We start from the raw sequence: 22,758 nt of genomic DNA on the forward strand, positions 1-22,758 counted from the left end.
CATGTGAACGATATAGTGTAGTATGCTACTAGGTTCGCTAAGACCCGCGCAGCTGGATCCGCAACAATAAAGGTACAGCACCTAATGAATATAAAGTAGAACGATCACTGAAAAAATCTTAACTGGTATCTATCGATTACGAAACTCCGGGCGCCATCTGCCGAATGGATGAAACTATCTGGGTTGCCTTACGCCTAAAGAAAACCCATGGAGTTTGGACACCTGCATTCTTTCCTTTCCATACTAGAATATCGCAAAAGTATGTAATTAATATTATAAATAAAATATTATAAAAAAATAAAAGTATATATTGTGTTTTGCAGTCAAAAGCTATACTTGTTTGGTATTTGTTCTCAGATTGAAGAAATTAAAAGTTTTATAATCTGGTCGATTACTTCGCTCATGGTAACGGCTTATAAACGACTCCTTGATTCAAGGACATACCTTATCCGAATGAAGTACGAACAATCTACTATTGTACACAAAAACAAAATACTGATACATCGGTAAGTGGAATCTTTCTATAGCTATGGTATTAACTTTCCTACAGTACGAGTGAGTACACACGGCATTATAAGAGACTAGTATTTACCTGTACCATATTATCCAGTGTTCGTCGCGATATCCCAAAGAAACCTGTTATGCAGCAGGATAATGACCCAACGCATAAAACATGTCTTACTGCTTTTCATTTTTTTAAAAGAGGTCACCTGCAATGGCCAACTCGTTGCCTGATAGACAACTAGCGATCGCCATTGATCCAACTCTGACAGTATTTTTTTGTAAATATTTTGTGCATTACTTGTTCTAACTCAAGATAAAGCATCAACGATAACTCTAAAGAAAAACTATATTTACTAGCAAATGCCACTAATCTCTGCGATTCTACTTTCTTGGAATATCTTTTTTAAATTGAATCTATTTTTCAGTGAGTTAGACTGTCCCGTGCGATGCCAATCCCAGAGACATCACCCGACAAGACATAACTGGTAAACACGTATCCTTCATTTGACGAAACTTGTATTTCTCCGCCTCCTTCAATGTCTTCGCAACTTTGGAAAGAAAAAGAGAATACATTTACGTTAACCACAAACGTGTTGGACCACAGTGCTGTTTGTTACCGCGTTGCGTCCCGCAGAACCCCCGGCCATCAGCGTTACTACCAAGTGACTCAAACCGCTTCAGCTTTACTACCCCCATCCTTGGGTTTCCTCTTCTGGGACAACTGAACTGTAGTTGCTGTCGTCGTATGCTGGCAAACTCAACCGCAGCCACGCAATACTCTACTTGGGGTGAGCATTGCCATTTATTTATCCGGGTTAGTTTCGTTGCCTCCACCCCACGTGTCCCCATGCTGACTACGCGATAGGAAAAAGGACTACGTGCAAGACGATGGCAAATTTACACATTGACTGTGGCACCCCACGAAGAGCGAAAACGATTTCGAAGTCAGCTATTCAACTTATCTAAGGCGTCTGGGGTATCTTTCAGACGCTCTGTTGAACCCCGCGTAAACTGGCGAGACTTGTTCCTTGGAGGAAAAACGCTCATCCTGCCTGGTTACATTAAGAACTCCTGGCTCGCGCCCATTTCTCTGACAGCCTACCCTGTCTTAAACGAAGTGAGTGTCGACAGAAGGAACAAATAGCATTATCAGATGACAAATGAAATGGCGAATGATGCAAATCTCTGCATAAATCACACAATCATATTTGAGACCCAGTGAGCACTGAATTTAGTTACAATTCGCTGAACGGTCTATTGCTGGCACATGACAGACTGCTTCGACGAAGGGGATACTTGGCTTGCATATTATCATACATCTCTCTGTATGAGTGCCCATTAGTATAACAAGAGCAAAAATAACTATCAAAATTCCTGTGACCTAGCGATTGTCCTAAAACAGCCTGCGATGCCGTCTAAAGCAATGCTCTTGGCTACAATGTAGAATCGTCAGGCTTTGATAAATGCGTTTGCACATAATCGCTATTGTCAGGTCGAAGTAGATTTACAAGGGCAATTCTCTTCAGAGTCAGTGCTCTGTCGTAAGACGTTTCGCGATAGCATGGAGTCGACTTTGTTTGTTATATCCGCTACTAATTAGCATTTTACGTATATATACATAAACAGATAAATAGTTGTTTATGAGAAGGATATGCGTTTACAACACAAGTAGAAGTCATACGTAGAAAGGTGTCAAACAAGCCTGGCCTCGAGCTGTATAACCAACGTATATCTGAGCAAAACCACTTGAATCTATTTTGATATAGCTGAAAGCCGGCGACATGCTGATAACCTTAGATGCTTTGTATGTTAGAATCTGGATGTCGCAAAAATCGTCCGTTACAAACTGATCTAGCTGTTCGCCTTTATTTACAGTTCCAGTTCGCTTTCGCCTTTTGCCTATTTAAACACGATTCGGAAGTCTTCCAGGAGCTGGCAGGCTCATGCCTTTCTTGCATTAGATATCCGCGGTCATTTATGTGTGAAGTGTGGTAAACAAGCGGTAGAGCAACAGATGTACCAGCATCATCGGAAATTTAAAGCCGTAACATAGCTGATAAGCATATTGATTCAATCAAGAGAATAGCCCACATACATCAATAGCTAAGTGATGAAAGTTGTTACTCAATTAAGGAAATGATTTTGCCATTAAAAAATTAGTATACCTATAGTTAAGGTGGTTTATTTTTAATTGTTAACTTGGTTTTTTCCACCTTGTATAATTGTGTATTTTTTTACCCTGTAATCCCAACAGACTTACATCGTCCCCAACACGACATCGTAGCATGTTTTCTGTGGTAAAGTAATGATGGCACCATACGCACGCCATGTAAGAGAGACAGTCCTGTCAATCTCGTCCCTTTCCAATATAGAAATAAACACGTAGCTCGTATTGATCTTTTAAACGAAAAACATGGCTATCGGGTAATGTCATCGGATCGATCAATTACGATGAATCCTTTTTGCTCATGAAGAATTTAGCACAGTTTCTTCAAGTAGAAACACAGATGCAGTATGATGCCTTGTTCACAATCGTAGTTGAAAGGGAACGTAATAATATTGTTTACTTATATTATTATATTATCGTGGTAACTGCTAACTCTATGACCATTCTACCTGTGCTACTAATTCGCTGAATATAAAGTTCGCTTGCTAAGGCGACTTGCGCTGTTCACCACCTTTAAGAAAGTCCGTTGCACAAAACCTTCAGTCACACAGCGGCGCTCAACGTTGCCAAAAACAGAGCACCCAAAAGGATAGTTACTTTTTTTCAGTTTTAGGCTGGCCACCAGCTGATTAATTTAGCCGAATCAATCTGCCACGCCCTGTCTGACTTTGAAGGCATAAGGCCGATAACTGTACATACATAATAGGCATAATAATATGTTACTGAAAAAAGAGCTATCGCATTGAAGGTGGCTCAGCGGATAGGACGAATACTCGTTGAAAATTCTAAGGCCAGCGGTGATGGCATCAATAACAGTCTCTGCAATAGAAAAGGGAAAGTCAGAGCCAATAAAACATTGGCCGTTCTCCCTTTCTTGCTCTCTGTCGTCCACTTTAGCATGTTTTCGGCTACCTTCTAAACCTTCTTGTATCGTACTGCTAGAGGTCGTGGTCTTCGACAATGAAACCTCAATTGACCGATTGTCATTGGGTGGTGGCAGAAGTGATCGATCCAACCCGAATTAAATCCAGTGTTCAGCAGTGAATCAACCCATTTACCTCAACGCTTTGTATTCTCGACAGTCGACCCCGGCAGCCTCTCTAAGATTTCTTCTTTGCGCAATGAGAAATGGATTTGCATTTAAATTTACACGACATCGCTAGCAGCTACTCAGAAGAAGAGAAGCTAGCTTCCTCAACCGATTTGTTAGCCTATGTTTTTATCACGCGGCCGTGCAAATCTCTATCAAGTTCATCCATATCGAGTCCATTATGGTATATCGTCCAAGGCACATCTTACTGGTCGTAGATGTCACTCTTTTAGACCACGGGCTTCACGCTAACCGTATTTAGATGTTTCGGATATAATAATCGAGTGCTTGAATCTTTTATGTTTACGTGGTAACACCGACCTATAGAAATTCATGTACACTGAGTATTTTTTTCATTTTCTCTAAAAATAGGCTCTTTGATTTTGTCTGTTCTATTAGAAACCACTTGGTCCATGTGTGATGCTGGGGACGGCAACGAGGTGCCAATCAAATGTCGATGATCTCATAACTCGCATAAGATAAAAGTGGGCTATTTGTCATTACTGACAAATGATGTGGTATAAGGACATATATGCCCTTCTTAAGCAGAAATGTATTTGACCAAAGCAGGCTTCATACATCAATGACCTCTAAATAGGAGACAGATAGCGTTAGAACGTTGACCAAGTAGAAAAGGGTACCACCATGATTTGTTGAGTAAACGTCTATTTAGAACATCTCGATTTGACCACTCATCGTTTTCTAAGAACCCCACTCAAGCATGAACTTGCTTTGTTTTCAGGTGAAAAATAGAAAAAAGCATATCCTAATCCTAAAGAAGACCTACGTTTGTGTTTTGCCTCTAGCCAGGTTACTTCAGAGGTAACTGGGACATTTGGATCTGGCGTCTAGCTCTTCAACATAACGGCAACCTCTATAAACTGTCAATTTGTTAGCTTATGCTGATCATGTATGTATATACAGAAGTACGCTTATCGCAGAGGACGACGCGGCGCACGTACGCGAAAATGCTATGCCGGTTTAAAACTACACCTGGAAAAAACAGATGGCAGGCGTATAAAATTATGTGTTTTGTCACCTAATTATGACTATCAAAGGCTGCCCAGTGACGCTGACGAAGCTGGAGCCAAAATCGGTTAGGCAACTCGCTTTGATCTTTCCCACCGCATTATTTCGGCGGAACGACTAGCGCCTGAACAGCAGCTTTGACACCACATAAACAGGCCATCGCTTACCTTGGCCTGCACGTAGTGAATAAATTTCTTCTTACCATCACCATCTAAGTTCGGCCACCGCCACTCAACCTGAATAACGTAACCATCATAACATTAATAACGTCTGAACTCGGACACAGTCCGTGCGAAGTAGCTAAATCTAGAGGTCTGAAGGTCACTACAAGGGTCACATACGTCATAATCGTTTGAGGAAGCTGAAGGGAACAATTTCATTGCCTCCAGAAACAGTGCGCTGCTATGGTAATAGCTCGCACAATCAGCAAACGAATTGCTTTTGTTTGCCAAAGGCTACACGAGTGATACTTTATATATATATATATGCTGTGTGCTTATTATATATAATGAAGCAATAGTTAGACATATGATAAATCTATAAAGTGCGAACATATGAGTCTGAAACATTTTTTTGGTACTTCCAAGAACTTCGGGAGCCACTTATTTAAGGCGAAAAGCAGGTTCGGATGAACAAGTAAAGGTGTTTCGTTATGGACACTAACATCGTACGGTTAGATTTAATAAAAGTAGCTCTATTCAATGGTTTCAATTAGATGTGTTGAAATTATTTTGTATGGATATAGTAACTCCATGCACCAAATATAATTCTGAAAACGCTGAGAACCTTTGCACCAAAAAGCCATATTTTATTATCTTTCATGAACACGACAGCTGGCGAGTAGGTACGGTTCGTGTGAAACATAAAAAGAAAACAAAGGTAATTGCTTCTTTTATCTTTAGCGTACGGGTTTCAACAAGCTGACAAACATCGAGGATTTCGTACAAATGGATTTTGCGGTTCTGTCGAACCGAAGAACGATGCAGTTCTGTATTAACTTAATTCTTTCTAAGTTGCCCTTCATCCTTGCTTGGCAATCGCCGACATTTCTAGATAGTTTGTTCGAGTTTTCGTACGTTATCGGCGTTTTTATTCCTTTACATACGTCGACTCATACTATTGCCGCTAGTGCTGTTATGCCGACGATAGTCGGCCTTCGATGAAAGACAGCAAAACTCGACGCAACGAGACCATTGCTGTTTTACGGACATGAAGTGCGCGACGTGTGCAAGGAGGGACCGAGGAACGAGGTGGCGCTGAAGCAGAAGCATCTGTGTCACTCTCAAATTGCCTTTAGCCACTCGAGTTTTCTGTGTTTTTTTCCTTTTTGCTGTATGGGTGCTGACAATTGAATCTAATCCAGAATGTTTTACCATCATTAAAAGAGATATCCCAGAGCAGCAACAGTTTACGTATTGCTTTCGATACATTTTTTGCCATTATACGGCCACTGAAGCTACAATAGTTGCTGGGCTAGACGCAGTGGTAAAGTAATATACATATATGACTAGTATCAATCCCGAGAAATCACACAGATGGACAGATAGACGTTTTATCGCGGCCGGGCTGACATCCTCTCTGCTTCAGCGTCTGCCATTTCGGCCCGAGGGCTAGCTGAAAATTTACAGGGTAAGGCGCCCGTATTACCCGCGGCACAGTCTACCACCGCCCTCTGCTGTGGTAGGGTTGCTGAACACAGCGAAAGGAACTTTGTATCACTTGGCGCAATGTGGTCGCTTTTTTCTGTTTCTACTGAAGCAATTAGCTGTGTACACAATACTGTATACAATCTGAAGCGAGCCCTTGCTCTCACAGACAGACTTTATGTACTAGCGACACGAGCTGAGCCACACGCGATTCTACACACTCATGCATAACGGGAATACACAGATCGTACTCACTTGTAAGAGCCCCCTTCGTAGCCCACGTCTTTCCATCGGCCCTTCTACATTCATTCTCCATTGCATTTCTAACTAACTCTCACTTTTTTCTATCTGTCTGGCTCTCGCACTGACACAGTCCGATGCTTCGGTGCTTTAAAAGAAGATCGGGGCTCAGCTCAAAACCACGTCAGCCCCCGGCGGCGCCCTTTGGGATATTTCGCTCAGCTGAACCGTAAAGGGCCCAGTTAGGTGGTACTCGAACTGTGAAGGAAGGGGAGCTGAACTCACTGTACGCATAAGTTCACTCCCTCCCTCCCTCCCTCCCTCCCTCGAACTACTGACTGTCGGTTCCCCCATTGCCGCTATCGAATTGTCAGGATCAGTAGCGACGCAGAGCGAGAGACGGTGAGAGAGAACGAGAAAGACCGAGAGAATGGGGTTCGGGTGTTTCTAAAAACCGTACCAACTCTTCTCTATCCCCTTCGCCCTCTTATTTTTCCACATCTACTCGGTCGCTGTTGCCGGTTGTCTGCTAAAAACGGTGCGAATGTTCGGATTTCACTTTCCTACCACTACCGATGCACTGGCATAGAAACGAAGATTTTCTCTCCCTACGCGAGTTTTTTGATTGCTGTTCGTTGGCATTTCACTTACGCGGTACCCTAAAAGACGCAAACGCAACTGACCTAAAATTCGACGGTTTCCACGCAGGCCTCACGTGTCGATCATTGCCGGACTACCTCTCCGAGTACGATTTGAACGTTTGGGTGGGGTCGCTTAGCGGTTTTAGCTGACGACTAAACCACAACTGGCTAGTGGTTTTTTTTTAAGGAAGAAACACCATGCTTGTCTCACCAATTTCCTATTTATTCTAATTCTTTGCTTGTAACTCGCTGCACCCTCGTGCGAACGCCTGCTCCTTCGTTGTGCCTTTCTTAATGATGAAGATATAAGAGCGTGCGTGTCTCGGTTTCTTCAAAGCTTGGATTAAGTTGTGAATCTCCGTTGCTTGAGGATGGTAATCAAATCCGCTTTTGATAAGGATTTTTAATTAAGCCATAATTTCCAGTCGATTTAAGGAAGAGCATTTCTAGATCACTAATTGATTATAGCGTACGGTAATTGTTTCAAGTTTACCAACTAACCACTTACTGATACTTCTACGTTTAAAACTGCTTCCTCTTCCATAATGTTACCACGAGGTCATAGCTTGCACCCAGAGATCTGCGCTTAAGCCCGTACACCACAAAAACTCGAACGAATTTACCTAGTAGACAAACCTCTCATATCTTTGTTATAAATTCGTGTGTATAAATATATTATAGTTTTCAACTCGCAGCTGAATAACGAGAAAGCGATGGCTGTCTAAATGGGTTGTTTTAAAAATGTAACTTACTGTAGATAGAACGTGTATAGTTAGCAAACCTAATATTTGTATTAACCGTTTTTCCGGTCGGCAGACTAGAGATCCCACGCAAATAGTCGATGTAATGAGCACTGGTTACAAGGTAAAAAGCGAATTCAAACTCAGCATCAGCAGCGGAACTATTTCTGCATAAATACAAACCGTGCTAAATCTACCAGGCGACTTTGTTTAAGGCTCATTTGCATGAGTATTGCTAGCTCAACTATAAGCCTTGGACCCAGCAAAAAGACCGGGTCGCCTTGCGCACACCCAGCGTCTGTGGCGCCACTCGGTCCTACTCATTACGACAACTTAACCTGAGCCAGTATATTGACTGGTCCTGACTTTTACGTGGAGATTGGTCGCACATAAAAATGACAAGCAAGTTTCACGCCCGGCTATTCGAAATGGAATATAGGAAAGGTCTCCTAAGACACTATGGCACGTTCAGGCGGCCTCGTCTAAGTACGTAAATACATATACCAAATTAAATTCACTGAAGTTGTTAGGACAGCTTCTTCAATTTGGAAGTCAGTAAATCGAGTATGATCGGATATAGAGTGAGTGATTATAGACCAGATTGGATTTCCATTAATTTTGCTTTGTGTTGAATTAAGCTTAGTAGTAGTAGTAGTAGTAGTAAATCAAGATGACCTTGATTTTATCAAAGTAATATTTAAAAAGTTGCATGACCATGTGATTCTTTCCTACACATTTCATTATGACTGTACAAGGGATCTTCTTTAAGCATCACTGGTATTGGCTATGTCTACGCTTATAGCCTGCGAGACGACACCGTATTTTCGAAGCGCATTGAAAAATAGAAATTGCGGTTTATGAAATCACATATTTCGTTTTACAGACGTAAGATTCTGCGTAAACATATAATCAAGGTAGTGCACTATCTGATGGGATCTTATAGGTTTAATATAAGCAGTTAAATATGAATGTTCTATTATTAGACCGCCTGATACGAGGGCCCAGCTTCGTATCAGGCGGCTAATTTAGCGGAATTTTGAACATTCGGTTTTTTGTAGCTATCCGTTTATATGGGGCGTGTCACCAACGTCTGCCATAACGACAAAATGATCGACTATTGAACTACCTTAATTATCATATATCTTAACGGACAACCATGGTACTGAGCTGAAATTCAGCTGGACTGACTTTTTTCGCCAAATTAATATTAGTTATTTTTTTTAAATTTACATTTAAAATTTTTCTAATTATATAAAACGGATCTATACATATTCTGAGTTCACTGCCTCGACTGGTCGACTAATTTTTTGTATTGAATCCGATCATTTTCTACGACAATTTACGTGTTCATACGTAATTGAAACGTTAGGAAGACAATAGGAAAGAGTCGGGTCCTCTATGTATGAAGTGTTTTTCATAGCTTTACTTACCATCGATTCTATATCAAGATACACAGCTGTGACTGCACGGGTCTTTTATTGAATGAATTACACAATGCATTTTTTGATAATGGCTATTAAAATTAATAATAATAAACTACAAGTTGCCGGATAAAATGGGTCCGATACAAAGGAAATAACAAAAGCGTCCGAACCATTATGTTCTTCTATATGCGTATATATAATAAATTGATAATTGTATATACGTAGATGCGCTTATCTAATATCTAGAGATATATTTGTATAATAATATAATATAACACTATTATAATGTAGGACGTCAGCATACGTGTCTGAGCGGCTCAATGTTGTGAAATACAATGTACAGCCCCGTTGATTACCATACTTTGAGAAGATTTGCCTGGTTTTATCAGGGTCAAAATTGCCATCTATTAAAGTCAATCTAGATACATATACACAAGGTATAAACGCACAGTGTTCCCAAGATAGTAGGGCTATTGTCAATGATAGGAAGGTCGCGTGGAGGCACTCTTTTATTCTGGAGGAGAAAATAAATTTTGCCATTAAAACCTAATCAGATACAAGGCCATAATGGTCCTGATTTAAGGCGTAGTTTACTCCGCTAAAGCGAGTAGTAAACGTTTTAACAAACGACGAGTTTAGTATCATTGAACATGGCTAAATGCGTGTATGTATGTATGTATGTATGTTGTCGATCGAAGCACGAAATTTCTTGAGAAAATGACATAGAATTCTCATAAAATTTCTTGAACGAATGTCTTAAAACAATTGTATCATTGTACGTACATACGCAATCTCCACACGGCCAGTTCGCAGTGGCTAATGATAGATTTGACTCTCAAACAGCGTAAAATATTATGCCAAACATTTTCTAAGCTGTATATAGACGATCTATTTAATATTTCGTTTTTGTTGCGACTCATCGCTTACGATCCCAGCGACTGCGCGACCTCTACGTGGACCATTTGAAGCAGTATTCATTTCAATATACGCCTGGCAAATGCGGCAGGACTTCGTGAGAAGTTTAAACAATAGTGACCAATCATGGATACTTAGATATTCCTGTGTAAGATGTACCAGTATTTAAACGCCATAGTACATGGTATTTAAATGCCCGCTCGTTGCCGGCCGAACATTTGTACAAACATAAACATGTGTAATACATTTTTTTTTGTTTTTTCTTTTATTTTCGACATTTTGTTGCCAAGCTAATGCCATACCCTACCATCTATGCAAGGCGGTCGTCAGTTCACCTACTACGCCAACTAACCTGCGATAACAAACTCATTTCACAAGTATCTGTATCAGCATGAGTCCACGGTGTTTTTTTCTCGTAGACAAATACCGTATAGCATTGTTGTCGTATACTGAATTTACTAACATTTTGATGTTATGGCTCGTGCCTTGATTTTATGTGAAGCGACTTTCATGCACGAGTCTACTCTGCGACTTCGCCAAACAGGCATCAGTGTGAAACGGAACGACTGGATAAAAAATTGCTTTAACCGTTAAATCAATTGTTTTGTTGAATATAAGAAGTACTGATGGCGCTAGGCAAAGAGCACTGAGGTGACTGTGTAAGAATTCACTTGATAATTTATTTTATAATAGGTGTTCGTTGGCCAGTTTTAAGGTTTCGAACAAATTCGCTGACGGAAGCGGAGTAAGCAATGGAGGTACGAACAGTCCGCATATCCGTTGCCTTTCATGCAAATACCCTTATTGACTTTTGTAACCGAGTCGTTGGAACGGGAGATTCGACTTCAACAATGAACATCCATTACGTAAAGACTGAATACTTACATGTTTCTTTGACTAATGCAATGACCAGACAGGCCTGGTGATATCACCAAATGATAGATTTACCTAAATTGGCTCGAGCTTTCGTGGCGTCGTCTTTGCGGGTATCAATGGCGGGGTTTGCGGTAGTGCTGGTGGCGCCATCCTTCGGCGCGAGTGCGAGTCGAGAGGCTCCAGAGAAATCGTACGCATTTTTATTTTCGCCAGAACACGTTCGGCCGACGAGTTTAAGAGCGATTTGAATACACTTCTACCTGATGTATTAAATAATTAAAACAATATTCAATCGAAGTTAGAATTTCGAACATACGGGAAGTATCAGAGTCGCAAATAGTCGAGACTAAACGCTTCGTATTACTAATTAACAATCCCATCTATTTGAAAGCATTTTAACTCGCTTCAACCAAATCGGTGTCTTTGAAATTACTTACAATAGTGCATATGTAGAATTATTTAGAAATTTCCACAACGAATGCTATATTCTCTCACCCTGATAAAGACTGTACGGTCTTCCTTGATGTCCAACGTTACTCCTTGAATAGACTGAAGAACGTGCCAAAGTTAAAGACGTTCTGCAACTATTCACAAAGTAGGGTCATGCGCAAACAACAACAAGTTACCAAAATGTTACTAATACGTGGAATGGTCGTCTAAATTATGTTTGACTGATCTGGTAATGTTCATGAATTTACAAGTTTTAAATCTCTCTTTCGTAGTTAACTAAAGCAACGAAAAGCTCATTAATGTCTCTTCGACTGCAAATAACAGGCTTTGTCAGCAGCAATTTTGACACGCTGCTACCGCAAACGCCACATGCATCGATTCAGATTGAATATTTGGATGCTGCCCAGGCTGATCGCTATAGAAATCGTTAATTTCGGCTTTCTGCCAGCTATTATACACAACAACAAAGTATTCTCGTAGTTCGTTTGTTCTATCGCCTAGCCGTCACCGACGCTGTTCGCTCATTCAGTCATTGACAAGCATGGTGAATAACGCGCCAACCAGCCTGCAGGTCGTTTACAATGGAACCCTCGAGCCTGCGGGTCTATCGCGTTCTGTCGTATGCAAGGCCTAGGTGTAGCCCTGCATACTTCTCCCCACGCCCCGCGTTAAAAGGGAAGCATCGACAAGCGGAACGGTGACCTGCTGGCCTACCGGCCATACTTCGATTCTCGTGTTGTGCTTTGTAAGCTGCTACGTTGGCTGCTGGCGCTTCTAAGTGACATGACATAGGAAGTTGCCCTTGTTCACGTGTTGTTCCCTATTGAATTGTCACATCGTGGTACGAAAGGGAATTGACTCGACTACTGAAGCGGGCCGCGACGAAAGAGACGCGTAAGCGCTTTCATCCGATGCATTCTTGTCGAGTGAAGAGGCGTGAGGTAGTGTGGGGTGATGAAGGGTTATCGAAACACTGAAAATCTACTCATCGACTTCAGTTCATGCGCGCAGACCGAACGGTTGAGGTTGGTTTGCCATGCCGGAATAAACGCGCGTGATCAGACACGACGTCTTTTTATCCACTCAGGGTAGCATATTCACAGACTGGCGACAATGGGGTACAGTGTTGCAACATACAAGTTTAACCACAGCCTGCTAAAGGGAACCGTTATGTATTATATTTTGTTTAGTTTTTACCAAACAACCAACGTACTAAATAGATGTAGACGTAGGTATAACATAAGTAGCCGAGAAGAACATACGTCTACTACACAATTACGTGGTACGCTTTGTGAGGCAACAAACAGCATGAACCCAATGAAGATTACGTTTTCGAATGAATCTCGCTACAGAGGAGGACACACTTCGCTGATTGGTCGCCAGTGAAGTATCTCTGGCGCACTGAAGTCTTTCACATCTACCCCTTTTATTGATTATATATATTGTCTAAACGAGTTTTTCGAGGATGATTTTCCATTTAAATGTAGCTTGTACAGATACATATATAAGCCGGCCGGTAATCAGGTAAAATTTTCGCTCTAGAGAACTGCGCAACGTTTGTGGACGAACACTGCACAAGACTTAGGCACTGGGTGCTAGCTCTACTTCAATCAAATGTACCTAGCTAATAATTCCTTGAAGCAGTCATGTTATTGACGACTGCTGCAGTCATTAAGCTGGCCGTAATATGGACGTTGTCCATAAACGAAAAAATATATTTGTTGATATTATATATAAGCGGATCGATATTTTGCTTCAGCAACTACTGAAAGGGCATAAGGTTGACTGTCGTCCATTGCACATATATATACAAACACATATGGGTGAATATAGTTTGTAGGTAATATCCTGATCATGGCAATTCACTAGCTTTAAATTTTTCTTCTTATTCTGTCACGATGGCTCCAACTCTAATCCGAAAGCAGTTGAGGAAGAGCTGGAACTTATTGAACTTAACGACTGTAGTAAATAGGATGGATGCTAGTCAATATAACAACAGAAAATGTCTTGATTTATGAGGCGCTTAATATTTGCTATCAACGCCGACATAATACAAAACTGGCCGATACATTTAGCGTTACTTATAATGCAATGTCAAATGAAAGCAGCCTATTGTTAGAAAGCTAACCAGCAAAACGTTTTCTCGTTCAGCTCGTAAAACCACATTTTAAATACAGATTCTAATGAGAATACCGTTTTCTTGTTGTTTCAAGCAATTTTTTTTTATACTCTCGGGAACGTTAAGCGGTTCACGAAGGGTAGAGATCAACTTGATCGTAGAGTAGGATGTGTATTTCTTAGTACGTGTGAATACCTCTAAAGCAGTTGCCAAGTGACTTTGTTTTCACTCTGTATTCCTCACCCTTGCTCTTGCCATCAAGACATCTACATCTACATACGCTGTTCTATGAAATACGTAACGTACTCTCGCTTGTCGATATAGCCTCGCATACTCTCGGCTCGACGGAAGGGCGAAATTCCGACGACTCGCATGCTTTTACGCAGTAGAGAACGAGGCTGTTTCAAGCAAAATCTACAAATGGCATTTTTGCTCCCTTGTCAGTGAGAGTCCCCGTCTCACATCTACTAGTACAGCTTTTTTTCCACCGTGGGGTAACACTGATCCCTACCGCGGGCGGAACTTTCGCCTCTAAATGACGCCTGCTTGGAAAGGACGTGTGGAACAAAGAGAATCGTTTAAGATGCTTCTTCGTCGCGCGACAAGAAGCAACACAACGATAAAATTATCCTGCTTTTGACGTTCGACGAAGGTGCTGAGGATGTTTATCGGTAGGTCGTCCTTTTTGCCTAGCGGTCTATGCAATGGAGTGGTATGAACAAGTGGTAAGAACAAGCGATCGAACAATCATGTCCGCCGCTTTTTTGGCCGCCTATGGTGAGATCGGCATTTTCTTTTTTATTCAATATAGCCGTCGCTACGCCACCACAGGCATTTTGCCAGCAGCCACAGGGTAGGTGTTGGCCCGCCCTATTCACTGACGTCCACGCCGGTTGACCCCCCCACACGATAAGTATGACGATGCATGCCAAATGCAGCCTTTTGGCAGCGTGATTTCGCTTTTTTTTTTCATCTATACACATATTATAGTTCTGGCTGTTCCTGTCCTCGTATTAAAGGTATTATAGTCTGAGCTGCAGACGACAGCCGACGATCCACAGCCGACAATTACCTCTGGCGAAACATCCGTGAACGATGTCTCGATCAATTTCACGCTGGTGAGCGTCTTTCATATCCAAGTAAAGTGCCGTTGGAACAAACGCACATACGCTACTGATAGAATGATCTTTTTATTCGTATAGATCATTTTTTTTATGTATAATAGAAATCGAACCTTCGGTCGAGTTATCTACAAGATGTGCGCGTATCCGATATGCAGAATCGTGTAGGAACAATGCAAGAAGTCGTCAATGAATACGTCTGGAACAGCCACAACGGGCTCATCTTAGAAATAAATTGATAGCCTTCAAAAAATCGTGCTCATTAAATAGTTTTTGCCCCAGGTTAAGCCCAGATGCTGTGCGGTTTATGAAGTAGATTTACTCGTTATGCGGTAATTTGTTAGTACAAAAATACAATATGCTAAAGCTATGATATGATACATTGTTTAACTTACCGGTTAAGCAACTGATCTGATCAGCAATGAGGCTAAGGATAATTTGCTTATTCCGCTATGGTCTAGAGCTTGAAAACGGGGATACAGATCTCTTACATGTTTATATTAACAGAAAAAGACATGATAACCCGTGCCTATCGCGTATACATAAGAACTGCTAATCTTTGGCGCAGCTTTCGAGATGATCCGTTCGCCTTTACATTCCTTCACAAGCCAACCATGTTGTTTGTAGCATGCAATGAGATGGCGTCCATGGTTTCGGCTGTTGCTAGCTCTAAAATCTATTATTCAGTTATAGTATTTGTAAGTTATTCCAGTTCTCGAACACTGGCCAAGAAGGCCAAACGCGCCGAACGCTAATCAGAATGAACTTTATATTTAGGTCACGTTTAGTCTTACAGCCATCGACCGAACTTTTTATCTGTGAGCATCGTTTTGTAACGGTTCAAATCAACGACAAGGTCTTAATCGCCTAACTTATGGGTCAGAATTAGTCAAATTTTTAGTTAGGTTAACGTACGGATGAAGGAGCTGTATAAAGAAAATGTGTAGTTTCTACGAACTGCGCGGGTAAATAACGACTAGCGTTCAGCTAAATCAGCCGCGGACACAACGTCAAGCGTGTACTAATACTATAACAGACAGCCTTATTCAGCCGGCGTTGGAAAATTACCAAGCAGAATTTATAAGCCGCTTCCTGTTTCGATGTTAGCTCTGCTTCTTGCAGTGACGTATATCGTGAGAGTATTTTCCGTATATAGGATCAAATTCAAACTACTACAATCATGGTTTCCGTATACGTACATGAGATAGCAAGAGCAAGCCTTTCACACACATTAAGATAAGTTCAACTAATCGATTTTGAATCCGAAGTGTACGAGCCCAAATGTATATCGTTGCTGGTAAAACAGTAGCTTTCAACTACAGAACAAAATCCGCTTCGGCAGCTGTGAAATTAGCGGAAGTTCAAATGATACTACAGTTAATGACGATATTACGAGGTCAGAAGCATTGAGGATTCAAGCAAACACAGAACTACCTCAAATATTATGTCAGCTATAAGAAATGTTGACCATTAATATCTCACAAAAAAACCTATATAGTCGACCCTTCTGGATTTTATTTTTTCGATCCGTATCAAATCTGCTCGCATGAAACGCGTACAATTTCGCTGAAATCGATATCCTAGCGTTTGCTATGGATCTGAGACTCAGAGGATATATTAGTAACGCACCCGACAACTACATTGCAGATAACAGAAACGGGATCTCTACGTCACCGAACGATTAGCAGTTAGGTACATCTGACACTCGGTCTCGGTCTCGGTCTCGGTCTAGGTCTAGGTCTAACCTGTGAAAATTTGCTGCCGCGTAAAAACCTTCAGTAGACGGACATCCGCTAAGGGCCGGCTGATTTTGTTCTTCCTTCTCATTATCTCGTGATCTCTCGAGTGACAGATCCGAATCTGTGAATATAAATTACAATATTAAATAAACGTATGAATCATTGTCACTAGTAAGCTCAATTTTAGCTATAAAAGATCAGCGATAAAGGCGTTCAGAGAATTTCCTTGTCTGTTAAAGCACCTCGCTGGGTTAATGACACAGAAGAGAATCTCTTTCTTGCTTATATTCATCTACTAGTTTACATTTGCAATCCATACTTACCTGTCTGCGAAATATACGCGTACATCAAGACTGAAGTCTAGGCTGAAGACTAGGCAGTTAAAATTGAACTTCAAGCTTTGATAGAGAAACGTAATTTCGAAATCGATAGCGGTACCTGATTTTTGCTTCCAGCAAATAACAAAGGTCCACACAGGCCTCGTGATAGCAAGATTCAAGATAGCAGCATAGCTTGATCCAGTTCAAACAACTACCTATGACAGTACATATAGCGCATTTGAGGAAAAGGCAACCCTCGCTAGTCGTTCCTTGTCCCAACAAAACATCAATGTTCTATGTTCGATTCAGAAGCATATGGGCTATATATACACACACACACACACACATCTCAGTGCTATCTTTTAAGATCGAGCTTATAGTTCTCTTAAACTTTCTATACTGTATAGTTGGTAAGCTCTATCTTGTCCCGTTGTCTTCAATGTGACGTCAATCATAATATTCAGATAGACAGAATCTACTGCTGCTTACGTTACTGATAACGAGTTATGGCAGAAGTTTAACGTTCGTCTTATTGGCAAATGGGAGCTGCAATGACAGGTAGCATGAGTACACTGAGCGGCAATACAACGGCAGTATATAGCAGCATCAGAGACGTACCAACTACCAATTTATCATGACTTTTTGAGCACGTGCTTAAATAACGGACTTTTTTCATTTCGTATTTTTTGCTCCTCTTAAAGGGGGTGATATCTATATCTAATGGCTAAAAATATAGCGATACTTTTACGTAGTAGTTAGATTTTGCCGTACGTCACCCTAGTATTTCGATATTTACTAGAAGAGCATTTAATCAGATCAAGTAAAACTTCATCTTTGCTTGAGTTGACTGGACCAAGCGACGGCTTGTCACTGCGTAGAAACGCTGCTCTCGTCTGCTTCTATTAAATCAAGTTTCCGTTTGAAAATTAGGAGGACTTCAGTCTAGGTTCATTGATGGCGTTTTGAGATTAAACGCTCAATGAATTTTCGTTTGATTTCTACGGACGCATCTTAGCGGACTGGTAAAATTGTTCACGAAGGCTATTAGCAGTTCCGACTGCTCTGAAGTACACCATATTCCAAGTACCTCGAAGAGGACCGTTGACAGTGGCTTACATCAGTTATAGCTGTGTGTACAATCAGCATTTACGTACTGACTAAAACACCCAAAAGTAGTCTTGACTACGCACAATGGAGCAAACTCTAACGGGTCGACGTCAGCTAACTTATACAGTAACCTATCTCGTTGTTGTTGTCTGCTCCACTTTTTACGGCGACCCTGCCAATTGTAGTGATTCGGTACGTCTAACTCTCGACTACGTTTTTATTTCCGCACTCCGGTAGAGGTAGCCAAAATTATCAGCTCTATCCTTGTTAGGGTTTGTTTGAGATGACCCTCGTCGAGCGTCGATTTATTTGTAAGCAAGGTCTGCGACCTCTGCCGTTGTTGTCATGCTTCAACCCGATAACCTCATTCATGTCTCTGTAAATAAATCATTTATACGATGTTCTGTAAAACCACGCTAGAAACGCGGCCGTCTTTCACTTACCTATCACGATAGAAGCAGCGTTTCCCGTTAAGCGATTCAGAAGCTCATGAACAATTGTTGGCCACGCCGACAGGCGTTGGCTGTACGTCAGTTAAACTGAACAAGTCCATTTAGACTTGACCCTCATTTACACTCACACGTATAAGAAAAGCAGAAGGGGGAAGAAAAAGTAAACGTTATAGGGTGTCTCCGCGTGGCCAACACGCAGGGGCGTGTTACTTTGAATTTCTCCCAATCGTCGTGCTGATAGAGCCTTCTGGATAGAACATTGGACAACGTTAAATAAATTGATTTATTACTTGACATATGGTTTCCTTGCAGCTAGGCCTAGTCGAACGAACTATAATAGGTCAATACTGTCGCCTAGATGTATTACTTATTTTACATCCGTGTTGCTAGTCAGACAAATGGTACAAATAATAAACTGAGTAGGTCTTTGGTAAATACTAAATAGACGACATTTGTGGATCTAGTTATTAGGCGGAGCGACAAGCATCATCAACGGCAGTACATATATTCCAAACGAATAGTAGTTGGGTTGATTTTTGTTCTCTATAAATCTATTCGTCCTGCAATTTGGCCTTGTGTGTATGCAAGATGATGTTATCAATCTTGTTAGCATCGTAGATCGGAGCAGCGTGACTGTCCGCTGCATCCTGACGTAACTCGCTCAGTGATCATAGTTTTAGTGGTTTTCTGAAGATCTCTGCGCAGGTCCGTAATCTGCCCGAGTAATAGCTTCGTATGCGTCACGTCTCGAGTGGCGATCGCCTCTAAGACTTGCCTAGAGTGTGTAGGGAATAAGGTATGGCTTCAGGTCAATCATCTTCACCACAAGTCGAAACTGTTACGGTAGAATGGCGATCTTAATGCATTCGTAAATCACCCTAGAATTGGTGTGACGTTGACTTTTATTCCATGGTAGAGAACTAGTACAAACAGGACAAATAGATGTTAGAAAGGTATCAATTACTGACGTAGGCAGAAAGTATCCATTAACAATTTTACAATCCATTAGACCCTAGACGCCATCGTTTGCATAGTCTAACTCAAAAGTTATACAAAACATTCGCCTATCGTCAGGGCATAGAGGTGGACGGATTCAATTAGGCAGGTTGACATTGGGCTATGTGTTGTATAGTACGTATTCGTTTAGCATTTTGGGTATTCTTTGTTGAGACTCGAATGACTGTGTGAAACACCTCCGAATCGAAATAAAACGACCATTTTTTTATAATATAAATGAAGGTATATTCTTTGCCGGCTACACGGGACTGAATACGGTTAGATTTGTTACACTTGATAACCGGAATACAATGAAAATAACCTATCCATGATCAGTTGTATTCGCGTTTAGCCGTCACCTCTTTCACAACACAGTCAGGTCTGCCGAAAGGCATTATCTGCTACGAAAATTTCATACCACAAGTACAAGTTCCTAAAATCTCGTAACATTGAGAACGTAAGTTCGAACGACACTGATCTGAATAAGGTTCGCTGATATGCGAAGAAATCCAACATTTCGCGCAAACCCCCAGTCGTATTGTCGATAAGGGTACAGTAGCAAACTATTATAAAGCGATCGATGAGAACAGGGTAAATAACATCTTGCCGTAGATAGCTAAAATAAGCAACAGGCAATGGTAGGAAAGCACGATCAGTGGATGATGTATGATCTAACTATTAGCAAAGTGTTTCCGTTACGGAATAATTACGTCAGTAGCACATCATACGTTGGTCACTGATGATGCTTCCTTGTCCGGAACTGTGAACTTTTGTTTTTCGTTGTCTTTTCTGATCCCTGACATCTCTTACGTGTTTCTGAGCAACTGCCAGGTTGCGAGGTTATAGATCGCGTGCGCATAACCATTTACTTGGCTAATATTTCAGTATTCGTCCGAAGCTTTCCACGTAATAGAACAGAAGAGGACCCTCTAGCGACCGTCAACACCAGCCTAAAGAATACATCACGTCGCCGCTGTACAGTTTGGCTAACAATAGACAGGATCCAATAAGGATGCAAGGAACGAATGGCAGTGGGATCCCTCTCTGGTCAGGCGGCAGATACAAGTTTGCTGTTACTGTGTACAATACGATTATGCATCTCGAGCATTAAGACTAACATGTCCCATTCGAATAGGTAGATGCACTGCCATATTGGCAATGATTTTAGCTGATCTGATACTGTATTATCGTAATAGGCGCAATTGTATCGTCGTATTGTTATCTGATTGCGTCAAATACGCTACTCCGCTATTTTTTACTTCTGTGTCTACGGCCACGTGATGCAATTGCAGGAAATCACTGGACGGGCCTTTTCCATACCGAATGCCAAAGGGGACAGGTCTGATGCGTGGCGTAGAAACTCACCAGTTTAACATGGTAGTACATGGGGATCATGAACCACCCACAACACTCACTCGAGTAAGGCTGATTGCTTTATACCGCAATTAATGCCAAATGAAAATATAATAACTGTGTATGAGCGCTACAAATACTATCGTGATTAAATCTGATCAACTGATCCGTTAGGGTAGCTAAAAGGCATAGTGTGGCATCTTGTAGAGCATGACAACGATCAGAACATTGTTGAAGTTATTGATTAGCAATGGTGACAATTGCGCCTTGTCCAGACGTCTGTACCGTATTTAGAAAAAAAATTTAAAAAAAGTACGCTGTTGAAAAACACAGTTAGGTACTTGACAATATATATATATAATTTATAGTGAAGGACTAATATATTATTCTATGAGGCTTTGAGATATTTTATGAGGCTCGCCGTTTTATTACGTTTGGTCCTCTGCGACCTCGAAATTATAAAACGGACCCGTCAAGAGTTTCATGCCTGCAGTCGTGATACGGACTGTTTGCGTTAACTTGAAATGTATATGATATATGGGAATTTTTTTCCGGAAACTGAGGAGGTGCTAATAATAAGTATGTAAATAGATATATTTTAATGAAATATATTGGAGATGATAATAGATTATGCATATCTATTCGACTGTTACGCTAAACTCACTAGTGACCTCCAGCGAACGTATACTGCCTAGTTGGATTAAACCTGCATTGTCTACAATATGTGCCCATAGAATATTTAAAGGAGTTCCTCATGTGCCAGGAATATTGGCCGTAAAAGTGGGCTAGTACTTATGTAACAAAACCCAGTATCGATTCGAAGGCTTATACGCAAGAAGCATTATCATCATCTAAAGTTCGACGGAATATATATTATATATAAAAATGTGGTATATACATATGTATCACATTTGTACAGTAAAATGTCCTAATATAGTTTACAAAACGAACAGTCTCAATGATTTTCTTCTAAATATAAGTTCTGCGAGGCAAAAAGTTCTATGGAACTACATTGGGGCTCAGCAAATTGCCAACGAATTGCCGCTGGGATTTGCCAGCCATCAGGCCGACGACTAAAATTCAGAACGGGCCTTACTATTAAATGTACACCGCGAGGGGGTAGTTGTACCCAATGTTTAGCGACTATCGAAAACGACGAGACCACATTTAATGCTAAATTGTAGACCCTTTTACCTAACCTAAGTGTACCTAGATAGGAATAGATTTCAACCATTCAAGTAGTAGATGTTAACGTTTTAAATCTGCGTTACTTTAATTAACACTTGCATAGGGGGTTACTAGAACAGGGAATTCAGTATAACAGGAAACGCAGGAGAGACAGATTTTGCAGAGTTTAGATTTGAAAGTACTGGCCATGCATCTGAGATTGAGGTTCAGCAAAAACGAAAGAAGAACTGGTGGCAAAATTTACTATCTTTAACAGCAGCGGGAGCGAACAATTAACGTCAAATGAACGGCGGCAAACCTGACTTACTTCCACAAGACATACTTTAACGTTTCATAGATCCTTCGTGGATAAAGCATGTGTTTCTAGCAACAGCGCTTTACCCCATCAACAAAGTTGTCTGCATGTCATACGATGCGAGGTAAACTGAATTGTAATAGATATGCTATTTCTGTTTTACTGGCGTATGATGTGCTACCATCCTTTAATGGGTCGTAATAAATCGTATTTGCTACCTCTATTTTTTTCCAAAACGACGAGAAATAAGACAGAGAGTGATTTTCTCTACCTTGAACACTTGTGGATAGTGCCTTTTTCCCCAATCTGATTTTAACAATCTAAAGTGTAAAAGTAAGACCCGACA

General features: G+C 41.0%; 1 protein-coding gene across 2 annotated transcripts in view; it reads right to left on the reverse strand.

Moving 5' to 3' along the window:
- Positions 1-22,758, reverse strand: part of LOC147753913 (uncharacterized) — a 33,813-nt gene that overhangs the window by 3,457 nt on the left and 7,598 nt on the right. Inside the window, exons 2-4 of one of the 2 annotated variants that reach the window (XM_086970649.1) lie at positions 16,708-16,822; positions 11,768-11,856; positions 9,515-11,532 (exon numbers count right to left, since the gene is read on the reverse strand). In XM_086970649.1, coding sequence (XP_086826775.1) covers positions 11,345-11,532; positions 11,768-11,856; positions 16,708-16,822 — 392 coding nt within the window. In that variant the 3' untranslated portion in view covers positions 9,515-11,344. Of the gene's footprint in view, positions 1-9,514; positions 11,533-11,767; positions 11,857-16,707; positions 16,823-22,758 lie in introns of those variants that run through there. The other variant, XM_086970652.1, reaches the window with a different exon arrangement.

This window comes from Varroa jacobsoni, unplaced genomic scaffold, assembly GCF_002532875.2.
Source record: "Varroa jacobsoni isolate VJ856 unplaced genomic scaffold, vjacob_1.0 scaffold_109, whole genome shotgun sequence".
Classification (NCBI taxonomy): domain Eukaryota; kingdom Metazoa; phylum Arthropoda; class Arachnida; order Mesostigmata; family Varroidae; genus Varroa; species Varroa jacobsoni.